This window comes from Triticum aestivum, chromosome 6B (assembly GCF_018294505.1).
Source record: "Triticum aestivum cultivar Chinese Spring chromosome 6B, IWGSC CS RefSeq v2.1, whole genome shotgun sequence".
NCBI classification, from domain to species: Eukaryota; Viridiplantae; Streptophyta; class Magnoliopsida; order Poales; family Poaceae; genus Triticum; species Triticum aestivum.
Genome location: NC_057810.1, coordinates 400903629 through 400921151, shown reverse-complemented (window position 1 = coordinate 400921151; position 17523 = coordinate 400903629). Strand labels below are relative to the sequence as shown.

At 43.9% G+C, this 17523-nt stretch overlaps 1 protein-coding gene across 1 annotated transcript; it reads right to left on the bottom strand.

Annotated features, from left to right (window-relative positions):
- Positions 1 to 13036: 13036 nt before the first annotated feature.
- LOC123137270 (cytochrome c oxidase subunit 2) lies at positions 13037 to 15384 on the bottom strand. Its single transcript, XM_044556960.1, has 2 exons — positions 14885 to 15384; positions 13037 to 13701 (listed from the first exon to the last, which is right to left on the bottom strand). The coding sequence occupies exons 1-2, from the start codon at positions 15270 to 15272 to the stop codon at positions 13274 to 13276; spliced, it is 816 nt and encodes a 271-aa protein (XP_044412895.1). The 5' UTR covers positions 15273 to 15384; the 3' UTR covers positions 13037 to 13273.
- Between the last annotated feature and the right edge of the window lie 2139 nt (positions 15385 to 17523).

The following is a 17523-nucleotide window of genomic DNA, read 5'->3' as shown; positions in this document are numbered from 1 at the left end:
GACCATGAAGACAGATAATGAGAGTCAGGTTCAAACAATTCAAGGATTGTAAATACCATAACAGCAAAGTAGAATGCACCAAATTTTTCCTATTACCGGCTCCAGGAAGAGCACACCAAATGAAAGAAACTATTACTCAAAAAGCGAATCACATCTCGATCCACAAACTGCCAAAAGCCTTTGTTATTCCATTCCCAGTGGAACGTCAACCTGTTTAACAACAATTTTCTAAGAAACTTGCTGAATTCTAAATGAAACAACCTTATTTTCAAGTGACAGGCAATATCCATTTCAACCAATTATTCAAGATCAAAGGGCTAACTGCACAGCTAATTGAATTCTTTCGAGGTTGAGTTCATCTTGAAATCGCATTTCCTTCCTAATTAAACTAAGAAAAAATAAGAATATTAAAAGAAAGACTCCACAGAACATGAATGAATTCAGGTACATCACATCAGGCTGATATGTGCCGGTATCATACCTGTTTCAAGATTCTGGCTAAGCCCTTCTTGTTGCCACATATCCAGTTTCTTCTAAGGTTTCTAGAATTGCTCAAGTTCCTGCTCAACGCTTCTCGTCTAGCTCCAGTCTAGCACTTGTACCAGTCGCCTACCAGATCACGGCTTTGCTCCAATTCTACTCTCCAATTATGCAATCCTCTCCAAAATTGGGGCTTTTCTTTACTTCAGCACTTCCCCTCGCAGTGGATTCCACTAGGTTCTTAACCGCTTCCCAATTCTTAAACTGAAACCTGCGATGTCTAATCCAACTCGGCACCTAACCAGCTTGTCAGCATCGTAAGTTTGCCTCAACATTCCCCCTAGAAATACAAAAATAATGTAAATCTACTTTCATTTATTTATTAGGGTAGGGATGAGACTTTCTTTTTCTTTTTCTATTTTCTAGAATAAGTATGCTCTAGAGTAAAAGGATTCGAACCTTTGCATGCCGGTACCAAAAACCGATGCCTTACCACTTGGCTATACTCCAAACGGGGGGAAGGCTCGATGAAAACGAGCTGGGATATAGATTTTTCAGAAGGAAGAGTTAGTTACCCTCGGTCTTCCTTCTTTCCCGGGAATCAAGGAAGTAGTAGTGGGGCAGTCCTTTATTTCCCCCTTTAGACCAACTACAACAAGCTCGCTCCTTAGGTTAGCTCTCTGCTCTACCTATTTGTTTGCAATGCCTTGCTTATCAAAATAGGCCTTTCTGTAACCTGACCTTACGCTGAAAAACTGCACTTGTTGGCTCTGCGTCCACTGAAACTTATGAAAAAGAAATGTTATTCTATCGATATCTTCAAGAGTTCCCTAACCCCCTGACTGAGAGTGCTATGATGGGCTATTGAAGTTCGTCCCTGCGGCACGGTGGGGCAGTGCAAATCCTTTCATTAATGAAGTTCCGCCCTGACACTCCCATTATTGGCTTCCTTCCTTAGGGACCGCTCGGGCGAAGGCAGAGCATGGAATGATCATAGGGGCATCCTTCCTAGGTGGAAAAGACGTGTGTGACTAAAACCAGGAGGAGAAATCCATTTTCAAATGGCGACAGAAAGAAAGGAATCACGAAATAGAAGAAAAAGTGCACTGTGCTGGCAAATGTGGAGAATAGCCATCCATCTTTCATCAATGAAATTGTTCCGTATGGGTAGCAAATACACATATCAGAAGAGCCAACCCGAAAGCACTTGCTTCAAAGAAGCAGCAGTTACCAAGAAATTCCTATTTCAAGTCAGTATATCTCGATAGAACCAATTCCAATCCAGGTAGTGTGAACAGAGGATGTGGAAGTTCTGTTTCCTTGCCTTGTCAAGCATTTCATCTGACACTCTATCTATACTATAGCTAGATCAATTCCTATTCTTTCTTCCAGGCGACTTTACTCCAAAGAATTTTGCCTTCTTATCTTGACTCGATCTCACGAAATTGGATTGATTGGCACACCGCGCATCTGGCATTCGCTTCTCCTATCTATCTCTTCCAACTAAGCTGATCACTGGAAAATATGAAATCCTGCAAGCAATCATTCCAGAGCCAACTACGAAGATACCTGGTCTTCCACTCTATTCACTGGAGGAAAGACAAGAAAGTAAACAATTCTTCAAAGGAATTGGCTCTACCGGAACAAAGGAATTGGCTCGCTCGTTCGCTCGCTGGGTAAGCATAGAATGCACACCAGTCTGGTATCAAAGCGTATCTACTTGAAAAGGAGACTACTTGAACAGATGAAATGGAAGGAAGAAATGAAAGTTCGATCTACCAACGTAGAGTCCGCCCCTCCCAGGAAGAAGAAATTTGCTACTTTGGCTCATCAGTTGGTAAGTCTGTCTATGAAGTTCAGTGCCCAGAAAAGAGAAAAAAAGACCAAAACAAGCTTTTTCAAGCTCTACAAGTCGATGGACACCTCTCTAATATGGGACACTATATTGCTTACAACAACTGCTATCACTTCTAAATAGGCGGTCCATCGTGGATAAAGTATGACTAATAAGTAGTAATATAGCTAGTTGCTATACATAGACTTGAAGTCAGGGCTTACTCATCCTAATCTTCTCTTTACTACTTAGTTAAGTTTAGTTAAGTTATAGGATCAGAACGAGATTTTCTTTGATTGCCATTATAGGAAGTGAGCAAGCAAGCTAGACACGAAAACTCAGGATAGACGCGCTGCTCTTCTAGCTTTGGTTGGAAATAGAAAAGCAAGTTATAGGGCCCATGCTGCATTCCCTCAAATAGCAGTCTTTTTTTTATGTCTAAAGAAAAGTTGCCTATTAATAAGCAGTCTTCCCTCTTTCATAAGGCTCTAACTTGCGTAAGGAATCAAGGAGCTACAGGAGTATACCGCCGAGTACTTACTATCTTGGATAGCTTTTTGCCTTGCAAAGAGCATAGATTCAACTTCAATATATGTAGCTAACTCTCTATTGCTTTATTGCAATCCGCTCCGCGCCACTTACTCGGGACTATATAGTTCTATCTATAGCTAGTGCTTACTTTTCATAAGGTATAGTTACTGGTCAGATTCTAAGTCACATATAGTTGTAGTGCCTAATCCAAGGCAAGGGGATAAGTGCTTGCATAGGTTAGGTTGAGATAAACTCTATATTTCCAGTCTTTAACGCATCCATTCCTTGGGCTTAAGCATTGTTGAGCTTGACTTGTTCTAGCATAAGCCATCTAGTAGGCCTGTTTAGCATTCTAAGCAGCCGCCTTCCTATACGCATAAAGTGGAGTTATATTAGTACCTCACACCACAATATAAGTCTTATTCTAAGTAGGATCACCCACATTTATTTACTAAGATTTGCTTTATGAAAGTAAATGACACCAGGATAAAGACCTTCTTTTTACCCATAACCTTTCTCTGCAGCATTGGAACCAAGATCGGGCTTGGCATAGTTACGAGGTTCCCGTTCTATTTAACTAACACTAACTGAAGCTAACCGGAAGCTTTCTTCTCATGCGACTCTTGGATCGAAAAGAGGCTGCTGGACTGGACCACGGCTGAAACTGCCAGGCACGGACTAAAAGCTTTTATCAGGGATTCCCGAGTCAAACGACTACCATACATAGCATAGAGCTGGAAGCTGCACTAGTGTACAGAGAAGACTGGATGTGAACACGGGCGGACATTGGCTATGTATGGGGCACTCACTAATCACTATTAGCAGGAAACAACTAGCAGAAAGAAAGATGAACGCACTTTCACTCCTTGCTCTTCAGCACGTACTCACACGAGGGACTCTCAAATCTCTATTTCAGACCATAATCTTTCGATCCCTTTACCGAAGTGATTGATAGCAGGGCTCCAAAATCATAGGGCTTCTTCTATTTTTAGTGTGAACTCACTTCTATTCTATATCAAGATAGGGGCTTCAGTACTTGGCTGACCGCCCGGTGGAAGACCTGGTTCTACCACACAAGGGCAGCTTTCGTAGTCCAGGATTATTTTCCTCATATGTAATTTCACCTCAATGTGGAAATGTCCGATCTTATTCCAAAATAGAAGGTCTTCATGAAGGTCTGTCTTGTTTCAGGAATATAGGTACCGAAGTTCAATAGCGGTAGGTACCAAGGAGAAGACGAGTCAGGGCCGATTGACAAGACTAGCTAGGCTGACCTTCCAGCCATACTCCATCCAATATCGAATGGAAGTGCTAAAGGTTTCATGTGATGCTGACCTCAATGAACCAGACCTCGAGAATTTGTTCATCCCTTCGCTCCGAGGATTGGTCGAGTACTTGGCCACATGCATGAGTAGGCCTGTTGCCGGGATGTCCCATTAAAAAGGCAGGTCCCATATTTGAAATACAAAAATAAGATCAGATAGCGCTCAAGAGGTTTTTCTCCATACGAGAAATCCTTCACTCGCAGGGAATTCTAGGTTGAAAAAGCTTGTTTTGGTCTTTTTTGGGGGCTTCCCGAGCCCATTCCCTTTTCCTGGTGGGCTCTGAAGTACTCGTCTTTTGCGCAAGGCCTCGTGTCAAAAAACTTCCAACCACGTCCTCCTACCTCGCCCATTTGCGGAGATCATCTACATTTTGCTCCGTGTCGAGCTCCAGCCGGCCCAAACGTTTTCCTTCGGGAGGGCGTAAAATCGCTTTCTTTCTGTAGGGAGGACGGATGATTCAAGTAAGGGCTGAGAGCCTACATATCACTGAGATGGGCCAAGGAAGAAAAAGCACCTACTGTTCGTTAATTGAAATTCTCTTTGCTTAGCGCCCTTGTGTTTCGAATAGAAAAGCACTGGAGATATCTGTGGAACTGTTGTTTTTCTTAGGGCAAGCTAGCAGATAGAAGTAATCTATCTGGTTAGCCAGGCGAAGCATTTAGGGTTCAGTGCTTGGTTTCAAGTGTTCTTCTTCATCGTTTGGCACTTCACTTTTTGTTGAGTAATCCAATGGCCTAATGACACATGCACATCTTTTGGTGCTGTCGCCTTACTTAGTGACTAGCTCAAGTGCATTTGATCGCAAAAAAGACTGGCATTGGCTCCGGGTCAAATCTACAGGGGGCATGCAAATCAAATGCGAAAGAAAGGAAAACATTTCTGTTTCTTCTGCTTCAATGCCGTGATACACTCAGGATGTTTACGATACCTACCCATTAATTGCTCTAACTTCTCGTGGTTCACCCCTAGCTATGCCCGCTTCTATGAAATTCCAAATTCTGCTTGCAAGCTCATCGGAGCTAGGCAACTCTTTGTCAGTGATTTCATGCCTACCAAGCAGGTACACTCTAATGTATACACCCTTTAAGAAAAGAAATCCTTCTCGTATTCTGCTGCTTTTTTGATTCATTTTATCCCAATAATAGCATAGACATCATATATTTTTTCTTGCAAGCTCAAGTGCTTGATTGTTGACAAATTCTTCTCTCAGCAGGGCACCTCAGGTACCTGTCTATAGTTTCCTGTCTTGAAGGGGGGCGACGCAGCTATTTTCTTTAACAACACGTCATTCAACGAAGTGTTTTCGTTATTTGGTCATCACTAAAAAGTTTCTAGTGATAAAGTGAGCCTATTATATTAAGTTTAGAGGATTCTCCTAACGTGATGAGTTTAGTTTCTCACTTTTAAAGATCACTGGTGGCAATGGTACTTCCTTTTATGCAACAACTCCTGTATGTACCATTTGGTAATTGGAGTTTGATAAGACCATGGATCCTTATATACAAAACATACTTGGCCAACTAAGGCCCTGCAGTCCAATGTCCGATATATTATCGTCAGCTGAGGAGGTGTTTGGCAAGGGTGTGACCGTTGTTTTTGGGACAATGTTCAAGCAGGAGGCCATGAATCTGTCTAGTCTCGCCATGGGGGGTGAGTTTATCTCATTGCTCCTTCCTGGTGTAAAGCCGATCACTGAGGTTTATGTCTATCAAACCGAGCTCTTGAACCCAATGTTTGGAACATCAACGTCCCTCTCCAGTCGTAATCAGGATTTGATCTATCATGAAGTTTTAGCGCCACATAAGATCCACGGCATGTTATCTGTCGGTGCAGCGGCTTTGAGTTGTCGGAAAAAAAGCCAGGAGCTTAAGTAATTCCTCAGTTTAGTATAGGGTGTCCAGGGAGAGCTGCTGAAGGGAAGGTGGGCGAACCCACACGAGTGAAAACCCTACTTTATTAGTCATCAATGCGATTTCTCGCACTTTTTGATACCTCCGAGGGGGTACACTTTAAAGGCATGCAAAACGTGCCTTACAGTCATGTTGGACGAGGCTAGGCGGTGAATGCAACGCTGGGAAGTTTTGTCCCGGTTCGAGAGGTTGAGCGAGCCAACCAATTCGATGTTTTGAATGGCCAAAGAATAGGTGTTTACTCCTCTTACCAATTGAGGTTTCGCACAACTTTTTGACTAGGGCTTCAGAAAGGTTGTAGTTTCACGAGGAGCCCATAAAGCGACTTGTTTTACCTATGGGATGTGAAGATTGGCTCTGTACCTGACACGGATTGATTTAAGAACAGTGATGAAAGAAATCAATTTATGAGAGACCATATTTCTGTTGTTTCGGTACAACTCAAGATCAGTTAAGGAAATAGGGAATAACAATAGTGAAAAGAATAGAAATAGCATGACCCTTGCTTGGGACTTCTTTCTTCTATCTCTATAGAGATGACCAGGAAGCAAATGAGAAAGGGACTTCTTTTTTACTACGGTCAAACTATGATCAAACTCTCTAATCTTACTTCCGTGTGAAAGACCGTCCTAGGCGTGAGTACAAATGTGTCGAGGCGTTCTAAGTGCCGTAGACGAATGCTTCTTGGCGGAATAAATGGTATGACACGACCTCTTTTTGCTCCATATAAACGAATTTGAAAAAGGAAGAAGGCTTTAGCTCCCTTCCATTGTCTTGGGTCGAAGATCAAGCGTGAACTTCTCCCTCATCTAAGGTTGGGTTGTGGATAACAGACTTCCCCTTGGGCCGGATCTTCCCAAGTATAACACGATCCATGAGCGATATCAATGCAGTGACAGTCCTTACTATTGAGTCCTGTGCTGGTAAGATGACAACGCTCTAAAAGGTTTGTTTAAGAAAGCAATCATATCCCGTCCCCAAGTGCGGTATGGACCCCAAAGAGTTATATAAGTAGGAAAATGGGAAGAATTGAGGCACCTACAGAAGTAATGGGTCAGCTTATGATTTTAGGCATGGTTACTGGAGGGATCGTCCCTACCTATCTGCGCAAGATCGGATCAGTATGGTTTTGAGAGGAAGGCTGGTGGCATACGAAGAGAGGGCGACAGAACATCTGCATTCCCTTTCTTTGATTGAGAGAAGGATAAAGCAGAAAAAAAGACTTGACTGAAATTCCATTCGCTTTTTTTCCTTCCTGAGATATGGAATGTCATTAAATTAAGTACATGAGATGCCAAATATAGGTAGGAGTTATTTCGCCAAGCAAAGCTTTGTGTTCTGAAGGTAAAGAAAGACGGTAAAGCCCATTAAAAAGAGTGCCACGTAGAAGCACCTCCTGTGTCACTCGATCCAAACCGACACATCTTTCTTTCTATACGAAATGAGTTCGACCTTTTTTTCAAAATAGAAACAGAAAAGAAATTTAGGAATAGTGCGGGTGCGACGGAACGAATCAAGTGAAACGAGTCCCACTTATGACATTTTTTCATCCAAGCAAGGGCCCGTTGCATGGGATTCATCAACAAAGGGATAGGGATAAGGGGCCGCACGTCCAAGACAGCCTTTCATCTCAGTGCGCCATGGAACCCCCATCTTCCAATTCCTCTTACAGAGATCGTTGACTCACTTTCCTTATTTTGAGGAGACTTCCAAGCCAAAACAAGACAATGGGCAGTCACCAGATCTTCTTTATGGAGGTGGGACCGGGGACCTCCTCAGCAAGATCGCTGTACAGAATGCTTGCGCACAGTGGCCACACACACTTCTCCCTGACCTCCAAAAGCTCCCTATGACCCTTTGTACGGAGCATTCAAAGTTCCTCACGCTGTCAAGCAAGACTTTGATCTCGATTTGGGAGAGCAAACACAGCTTCGCCATCCAGCCAAGTATCTTTATTGAATTGTGACCCTATCTAGCGCTTAAAAATCTTTCTTCTTTCTCCGTCACTAGATTCCGGTTAAAACGCTTGGTCCACCCATGCTTTTCCTCTCCATTTTTCATATGGAAAGGGAAAGCAGTGCCAACTTATTGGAATTCTGCATGGCATATTTCCCAACCTTCATTCCTGCTATTCCAGGCTCTAGTGCTCAGTCATAAACCTATTGCCCGCTCCGCTTTCCCATTCCTATTGCTTTCGGTATCTGAATCTTCCTGAATTCAAGTAGAGAATACCAGGGCTTTCTTCTTCTTTGATTTTCCTTGGGGATAAAAAAAATGGATTTCCGACATAGCACCTGCGGCATTAGGATTCTAAGATTTAGGAGGGGAAGGCTGAGGAGAGGGATCACATGCATTGAAGCAATCTCAAGATTCAGAAACGATCAAAATAATGGTACGGGGAGAAGAAAGAGAGGAGAGTCACGAAAATAGGGTAAACGCAAAGAGACGATGAAAAGCAATCAGAGAGGAGAGGGAAGAATGACAATGGAAATCATAAAGCTCAGCGAGGAGCACATTACTCTGAATAATAATGGAGAGGGACATTAAAGGGGAAAACTGAGCAAAGAGATATAAAAATATATTCGAAAATCTTTTCACTTCTACTTCGTTTTCTTGTTTAGATTCATTACTTCAGTGATTGAACATGGGCAGATACCTATAAGGACCCTAGAGGGATAATATAGCTCCTATCTTAGAAGGGTCACTTCTCCTATCCAATCCGGCAACAACTTGCTCACAAGGGTGCAACCACTGAATTTGTAACGACACAATGATTTGAAAAACAATCAAAAGATATGTAAAGAACACAGACAATAAAGGTAGAAGATCATTTCCGGGTAGATAGGAGAGCTATTAAAATCCACAAACATGAATCAGAGTTTCGACTGGGTTCTCCAGATTTAACCAAAAGAAGACTTTTCTACAAATAAGAGAATTTCTCATTTTTTTGTTTATACCGAGCCAAAACATAGAATTTCCATTGAAGAAGGAAGTAAGGATGCTAGCCGGAGAATCAAGAAATAAATACTTCCCATTCCGATTCTTTTTTAGTTCCCAAGATAGAATTTCTTTGTTTTTGGCAAGAGCGGTGGGTGACAACGTGCAAGACTAGATAGGTTTGGCTTTGATCTGATCAATAGGAATAGGAGGAAGCGTTGGAGAGGTACCAAATGACTGAAGAGGGGAACCCATCTGACCACATGTAGAGCCAGCCCATAAGTAAATTCAAGAGAATTTCTTCATCTTCCAAAGTATGTGAGTGAGGTAAAAATTCCATGGATCGATCTCATCACTCACACACAACAACTAGTGAAAGATGTAATGATGAAGCTATAGGAGAAGAAAAAGCATTGGTTTTGATTGGTAATCTTGAGTAGTCATCTTTTGAAAGAGAGTAACTTGCTGGATGGAGAGCAGCTAGGAGAATAAAGTTCATCTTTACCCCATCTTTCATTCCAACTCTATTTTCTTGTGTGCGATCCTTCTTTCTAGTTTGGAATCCAAGAAGCTCAATGGGCTAGTTTCAAGTTCGATCAGACACGAAATCTGGTATAGCCACCAGCCTAGATAGAACGGGCGGGGGAAGAAAAACTAGGAGCGAGCCACATTCAAGAGGGTTGTCAAAGGCCCTCTCAATAGAGCTATTTTGTCATTGAATCGATGGAGGGAAGACTCCTTCGGTAGGTGCCCCCGACTCTTCCAGTTTCTGGGTGGGATCTTATGGCTTAATCTCTGATTGCGCAGGATTCATCTTTGTTTGGTAACCTCAGACCCTGAACCAGGAGTTGGAAGCGCCTTTGCCAGACTTTCCAATTGAACACGATGCGGGCGATGCAACTCGGCAAGGAGAAGGCTGAACCCTGGTGCTACACTACAGCAGAAGCTTTGGCAGTTTACCATGGCTTGATGTTCTAGTTGTCATGCTAAAGCCGTTGATAGCTACTTCGCTTGACGAGCTAAGTAGAAAGACTTTGTGGATTCATCCACAACTGATGGTGCTTTAGGTTGATCTGATCCCTAGAAGGAAGAGTTTTGGGCTTAAGGCATAATTGCTCTATTACGGCTACCCTGGCTATGTCATCCGATGCTGTTCACAAAGCGGCTCTTACTATAGACCCGACTATCTCTGAGTTGAAATCGAACCCAGCCCCGGGTTTCCGTCCATCAATCCAGAGCTCAAGACAACCGCGATACTTAAATCGCTCAAATAGCCACCTTAGACGGACACAACCATTAGAAGAAGAAACTTAAACTCGATGGAGTACCCTAAACCAGAGATCCTCGACAAAGAAAGTCTCGATTCGAGGAACGAAATACCAATAGAGGAACGAAAACCGCAGGGTATGAAATTTGGGTAGGGTTGGCAGGGAAAGTCCAACTGAAACTTTCTTTGATTACCTTTTTTCTCCAACTGGCTCAGAGATTGCATTTGCCCTTAACCGGTAACCTCCTTTGAATCCTTCGTTTAGACCCTCTCTATTGGTATTGGCATTGGCGCGAGAGCAAGGACCTTATTTGATCGCTTAGAACTTGATGGAGGGAAACTCACTCGCTCGAGATATGCTTAAGCTAGCTCAGGAAGAGTACTAATTTTATATGCCTTAAAGAGGGGATTCAAAGAGTAGCCTTTTACTAGGGCTTAAGTGACTCGTTTCATATTGCTTACTATGGTCTGGACAGTGAGGAAGGTGAGTTGGAAGATATACCTAATGTCAAATGAGACTTTCTCCTCACCAAATTGAAGCGTGAGCTTAGCATCTTTCACATCGATGACAGCCCCTGCAGTAGCTAGAAAAGGTCTCCCAAAAATAATAATAGGAAAGCTCTTATCCTACATCTCCAAGACAACAAAATCAACTGGAAATGCGAAGTTACCAACTATCGCAGGGATATCACCCAAAATGTCTGCCGGATCCTGATCAGCAAGGTGGAGAGTGATGCTAGTCGGCCGTACATCACCCAATGGTAGTGGCTCGTAGACAGTGAAGGGAATCACAGTAGACCCAAGACCACATAAAGCATGGAAAGTTTGACTTCCTATCAAGCATGGAATACTGAAACTGGCAGGCTCATCTAAGTTGAGAGGTAGCTTATTTGAACGAGTGCACTACATTCCTTAGTAAGAGTAACCAGTTCTGGCTCGTTAATGTTTCGCTTCTTTGCGAGCTGGTCCTTAAAGAACTGTGTATACATCGGCACCTGTAAGACACCATCAAGGATGGGGGTGGTAATCTGCATATCTGTCATCATATCCAGAAACTTTGCAATCTGCTTGTCTTCAGTTGACTTCACAAACCATTCTGGAAATGGTAGCTTCGGGTTGACAGGTGAAGGAGATTGATGATGGATCATTAGGAGCAATAGCTGCTGGTGTAGAAGAACTAGGCTGTGCAGCAGAAGTAGTGGACTGTTGAGGTCCCTGCGGAGAAGGTATTGGGCCGGCTAGGGTAGAAGGCAGGTGGTACATACAACGCTGGCATTGGGGAAGAGGATCGGTTGTAGTCTTACCACTCCGACTAGTAAAGGCTCCACGTGGGTGAACTTCAGGTTGAGGTGGAAGTCTCCCTTGTAGATGGTTGTGAGGCTACCATACGAGTGGTCAATGTTTGCATAGAAGAATCCTTACACCCAATATTGTCACTCCTTTTAGAATACCTGTCTACACCTACATCAGCAAGATGTAGTTTTATTAAGTCGGCTTCCATTCCTTATTCGGAAGGCGTTGGATACTTGATATACGCTATGCTATGTACTCGGCCCACCATTGCGCATGCTGTTTTAGGAAGCATATTTTGATCCTTATTCAGGGAAAGCTCATATCCATCAAAAACCAATCGAAGTCCAGCTTTATCCCGAGCATCCGTTGTTTGCCCCGATTGAAGATCCGACACGACACCCTCTCTTCCATCTCCGGCTTCCTAACCAGATCCATTTACCCCTGCTTGAAAAAGTGTTTCCATTCGTAGTTCGGGGTTTCCTAGTCCCAGGTTTATTCGTAACCGGATCCCTATCCAGGTCTTCCTCCTCAAAAGCTATCTTTGTTTGACGGTGTTCTGTTGCCAATGCAATAGTAATATATGCTTGCTTTCTTCCTGTTCGCATATCCATATCGAAAACTCTTCTTTCGTAGGCACATTTACTTCAATTCAACTACTTCATTGATTCATCAATTTGAGGAAATTCAAAAATACCTTGCTCGCCTTGGCAACTGCCTTCTTTTCTGTGCCTTCCAAGTTTGCCAACCCTATGTTTGATTGCGAGTTCCGGCGGGGTGAGTACCTGGACGGACAAGGGGTTCCTTTTCGATTTCCATTTTAGAGCTTCTCTCTAGTTCGAATATATAGAACTTCCTTCTTAGAAATGGAATACCTTCACCTTAGAAGGGTGTTCTTCCTACTAGTGAAACCAGATCTACCTTTTTCGGCTAAGCCGATTCCAATGATCGGACGGACAATACTTGCTTAAACCTAGCACCCTGTTGCCTTGCTTTTCCTCCAGCCGTACCTGCCTCGCCGCTCGTGATACCCAGGAAGGGCATCCCTCACTTCCCAGATCGTCTCGCACTTCTTTTGTCACTGGCACACACGCTCTCGTGGGTCTATCACTGAGAAATCCCTTTTCGCCGGGCGGTGCGGTAAGTAAGACTAGTCGATGGACAACTGCTGACTGAATAGGGAGAAGATGCATTTTCCTAGGCTCTTTCTACTTTGCTCATTGGGTATAGCCGTCAGTGATCCACAGATACGGCGCTTTTGGATTCCTAAAGGGATAGGATAGTTCTTTCTGGGCTCTAGAGGTCTCCCCTTTAACCTAGTACTCTTAGGAAGGCCGGGTTAACCTTCTACTAGAACTGTTCTATCTACGAAATTGGAAAGTAGGGTCTGGCGAAGGGTTAACCTTGGCTAATCAAGGTGATCATTCTTGGCTAAACTAGGTTGCTAATGAGCAAGCTGTTATAGTGCGTTAAGCTTCGCCAGAAGCAAGCAAGATGATGAAGCGAAGCTTCGTAGACAAGGCTCGTTCCGTGCTTGACTTACGAGCTCGTGTAGTAAGGCCTCACCCTACTTCAATAAGGGCTTATGCACTCCACTCGTAAACGAGCGTTAGAGCTTTTTGAGCGAGCGAGCGAAGCCTTCCTGGTGCTTCCCCCTTCCCTCACCCGAGAATTGCATTTCCGCTTCAACTTCCCCGGTTTAGTTGGTTTGGAGGATTAATTGATTGGATACCCAATCCGCATAATCTTTCAAAGTCACTGCTTCTACGACGATAGGCGTAAAGGCATGATTAGTTCCACGAATCTCACTGCACTGACCATAGTAAACTCCTTCTCGTTGTACCGAGATGGAGGTAAGATTTGAACGACCAGGTACAACATCACATTTGACACCTGAGGAAGGTACAACCCAACTATGAGGTACATCAGCGGGTGTTACAATCATACGTAGATGAGTTTTGGCTGGTACAACCACTCTATTGTCAACTTCTAATAAACGTGATTGACCCAATTCTGGATCATCTTCTGAAATCGTATAACTGTCAAAAGTGAGTGACTGTTCATTGGAACTGTTATAGTCCGAATACTCATAAGGTTGGGTCGACGCCCGCCTCCCCCCAAACTTGACTTGCAAGTTTCCCCGCAAAAAGCTCTCCACGCCTACTCTTATTTATAAAGAGCACTATTCTTCTTTAGTTAGGTAGTTCTCCCCCCTCTATGAGACCGTAAGACCCCGGTGGAATCGAAGGCCCGCTTACTAATAGGCAAGAGGGGACCCTTTCTCGCCCAACCCTACCTACATCAGTGAAGCTGGAACCGAGGAAGACAATGTTCAACACACATGAGACAAAATGAAGGTATGGGACGGCCAGTTCACCACGGAAAGGGATGCTAGTCGGCTTTGGCGAAGTTGTAGGCCCCAATAGATCAGATCTCAAGAGTGATTCCTCACCTATCCTGCCAGGGGCCAAGTCGAAGGCTCGAGTATAGATTCCCTATGCTCATGTGAACGGCCGGCCCGTAGATCTAAAAGGATCCATAAAAAAGACCGGAAAGTATGTCGAAAAAAACTCATTCATGAGACCTCGAATTCCCACGTTCCAGCCTGCATTATGCCAGCAGGTCCCACCCCCAATTTCTTGAGTCACCCTTATCTAAAAAAAAGGACGGAGTCTATCTAGATCATAGGATCACTGTATTCAGAGGTCAATTCTCTTTCTTTGACCTCCCACCGTTCACGACATCCCTTGCTTCTCGCAAGAACGGCTCCTCGGTGGAGGAGTAGAAGCGCTGGTCCCCTTCGGTCAAGTGCTTGTGCGTGCTCTTACCTACCGTAGGACCTCCGTCCCCGAAGCAAAGAAGGAGGAGCAGGAACAACAGGTTGTCCTCTCTTGGCCCAGTAGTTCCGCAACTACTACCGTGGTTGTTGCCAACGGGGATCCCCCATTCCGAAAGGTAACGGGACCAGCCCTTAGGTCCAAAGTTGTATGCCACTGCTGTGGTGCCGATAGATTCACTACTGAAGCCCCGTTATCGGACATTGCAGGCTTAGCATCTATTTTTCGTATATCGCTCCACCACACCGAGAAGAGGTATGTGTACCTCCAGCAATAACAAGAATGGAACCATAGGCTCCTATGCTGGGAGCATTTCGGGGTATAGGTCTAACCACCTCAACTCCCCGTTTCTGGCATGCTATAGTTCTTTTAGTCTCTCGACGACGGGAATGGGAGATGACCGGTAAGCCAGATGCTTCGCGAACCACCGGTACATTTCGTTGCACTTAAATCACCCTCGTTAAGAGGCGCACTCCGATACCATTGATGTCCAATAGCTTTGATAGTAATGGCTGGATCTACTAATACCCCGTCCATTGAGTATAACAGAGCAAACGATGGTATAGCAATGAACAAAAGAATGACACTTGGAAATATGGTCCGAATAATTTCGATAGTAGTTCCATGAACAATCCTTTGTGGGATTGGATTAGTTTGCTCGTTGAAATGCCATAAAGCGCGAACCAACATCCGTGATACGAAAACCAAAATAAGAATGAGGAAGAAAAAGATATCGTGATGTAAGTCAATGATTCCTTGCATCATAGGTGTTGCTGCGTCTTGAGATCCTAATTGCCATGGTTCCGCAGCATCACAAAGAGCGATTGTGAGGAATCGACATGATAATGAACGAAGAATCATTGGAATTTCCCATCTTTTTCAGCTCTGCTCCCGAAAAGAGAAAGGAAAGGAGACTGATCTTGACGTCGGCGTTGGTTTTTCCAACGAAAAACAAGAACATTCTTTCACGAACTTCCATGACAAAATGCTAGTTGCCTCGTAACGCATACACTGGAGCGTTTGTCCCATCGACGAAGACTACTTACTATACGCGTTTTCTGAAGAGCAACAACGGAAAAAAATAGGTGAACCTGGATACCATACTATTAAAGAGAAAGATACAGACTAACAAGAAATCAAGGACCTCGTGAGTACTACTTAGTCGGCCTCATCAATTAGTCATGCCAATGAGATATCAAGCCCTCGATTCCAACGGGGCTACGGACAAGAAAGGTCCTTTCGAGATTCTATTTCCCCTTGGGTCTATCAAGCTGAACAGTTCGTGGGGATATAAGAAGATCACACTTAGACAACTGTCTACACTACCTCTTTAATGATCCGGATTCCATGACGCATAATTCATCTGTCCATATATATTCCTAATTTCATATTCATCACCATTTCAAATCGGGCAAGGAGAAGTCGTCGTGTTGGTTCTAGGATGGAATGATCTTTTGATCCAAAGATGCCGGTGCTAAAACCTCTTGTGTCTCTTTTAATAGGACCGCGAAGGCAAGAGCATTGAGGAAGCAAGGATTCTCCCATAACTAATTAATGCGGGAAAAAACAAGATTTCACTGAAAAAAGGTGCCTAACCCCGGGATTTTTCGATACTTTTCTTGAAATTGACTGGATTTGGAAGAAAATGCACTCAACCTAACAAATCCTGATCAATTCAAGTGGTTAGTTTAAGGGGGTACATGGGGCTGACGCCGAAGGAGATAGGAATGAAGTAGGGCGGGCAGCTACCCAGAGATTGGAATGCCCTATCGACAGGGAATGCTGGTACCACCTACGGTGCTTGATAGTCTTCAATCCAGACGGTCTCGAGAGTACCTTGACCCATAGCATAGGGCTTGATGTGGCTTTGGGGCTTCCCAAAAGGTAATAGAATAGGTAGTTCAGGCACCATCATCAATATGTTGCTGCTATTGAATCCGGTTTTGAATCAAGCAGCAAGAGTCCGACCTCAGGGTCCACCATAGAAAGGCATTCCTCAGTCCCAGAATAGCATGCATACGGGAGCCATATTCCAATCATGTGAGCAGACTTCTTCGATAAGCAAGCAGCTGTTCGCGTAGGCCCGGATACAGAGGAAAGGGAGGGGAAGGTATAGAAATCTATCAAAAGAGCACCTTAACGGCGATGCCTGGAAGGAGTCCCTCTTATTTCAGTATATAGGACTTCTTGTCCGCGGGACCTAACTAACTACCCGATCGATGGAAAATAAGGGCAAGTCAATACCAGATCGCACTCAACAAAGTAAAACGGGATGAATTCAATCGCCAAGACCTGCCACTGGCTGATTCCATAAGCACAGAAAGAAGGGTTTACGAATAAAAAAAAGCTGCTCATTAGGGTCTCTTTTCATATCCGGCTATGTGAAAACCCACGTACTCTTCTCTGAAACAGCCTACCTACCTTTTGCTTTTTCAGATAAGTAAATAAGCGGACCTCCTTTCCGGAGATCAAGTTTCTACTGGACTAACCACGGGTCTTGATCACAAAGTTCTAAGGTCAATTCTCTAATGAGAACAGACTCTGTCCACAAGGGCCATCAAGCCAACTATATGGAAGGACCCAGTCCCACATTCCCGCTCGTGTTCCGTTTTCCTTGTGGTTCCCGTAGTCGAAGCAGCTTAAAGAAGGTCAGGTTTGGAACTCGTGAGGGATGTTTCGTTGCATGTGGATCTTCCGCGCCTACTTTGTCCTAAATTTGGTCACCCATGCACTTTTCTAGTTAGGGCTCGACTGGGTCCTTTGATAATATAGGTAAGTCGGGCTTCTTTTTAAGCAATATCATGACTAGAATCTTGAGAGGATGACTACGTCCTTGAAGCTACAAAGTCCAACGAATGTTGAATCGACGCATGACGAAAACAAGGAAAAAGAAAAGGTGACTTCCGTTGACCAAGGAAATCGAAATGTATGTGCCGGTAGAACAAAGATACCATTAGGTGATAAATTGATGCTGCCTGCACGCACAGATTCAGGAGATGACAATTTTAGCTTCAATATGAGATGCCAATGATGCATTCAAAAAGGAATGAGTGCTGCCCGAGTCGACCAAGAAAAGAGGGTAACATCCAAATTATGGACTACTGAGCAAGCT

Coding starts and splice junctions, on each gene's coding strand:
- LOC123137270 (XM_044556960.1), bottom strand. CDS start 15,272: ATGATTCTTCGTTCATTATCATGTCGATTCCTCACAATCGCTCTTTGT. Junction 13,702..14,884: donor TGGACATCAATGGTATCGGA/GTGCGCCTCTTA, acceptor GAAACTTGCAAG/TCAAGTTTGGGGGGAGGCGG.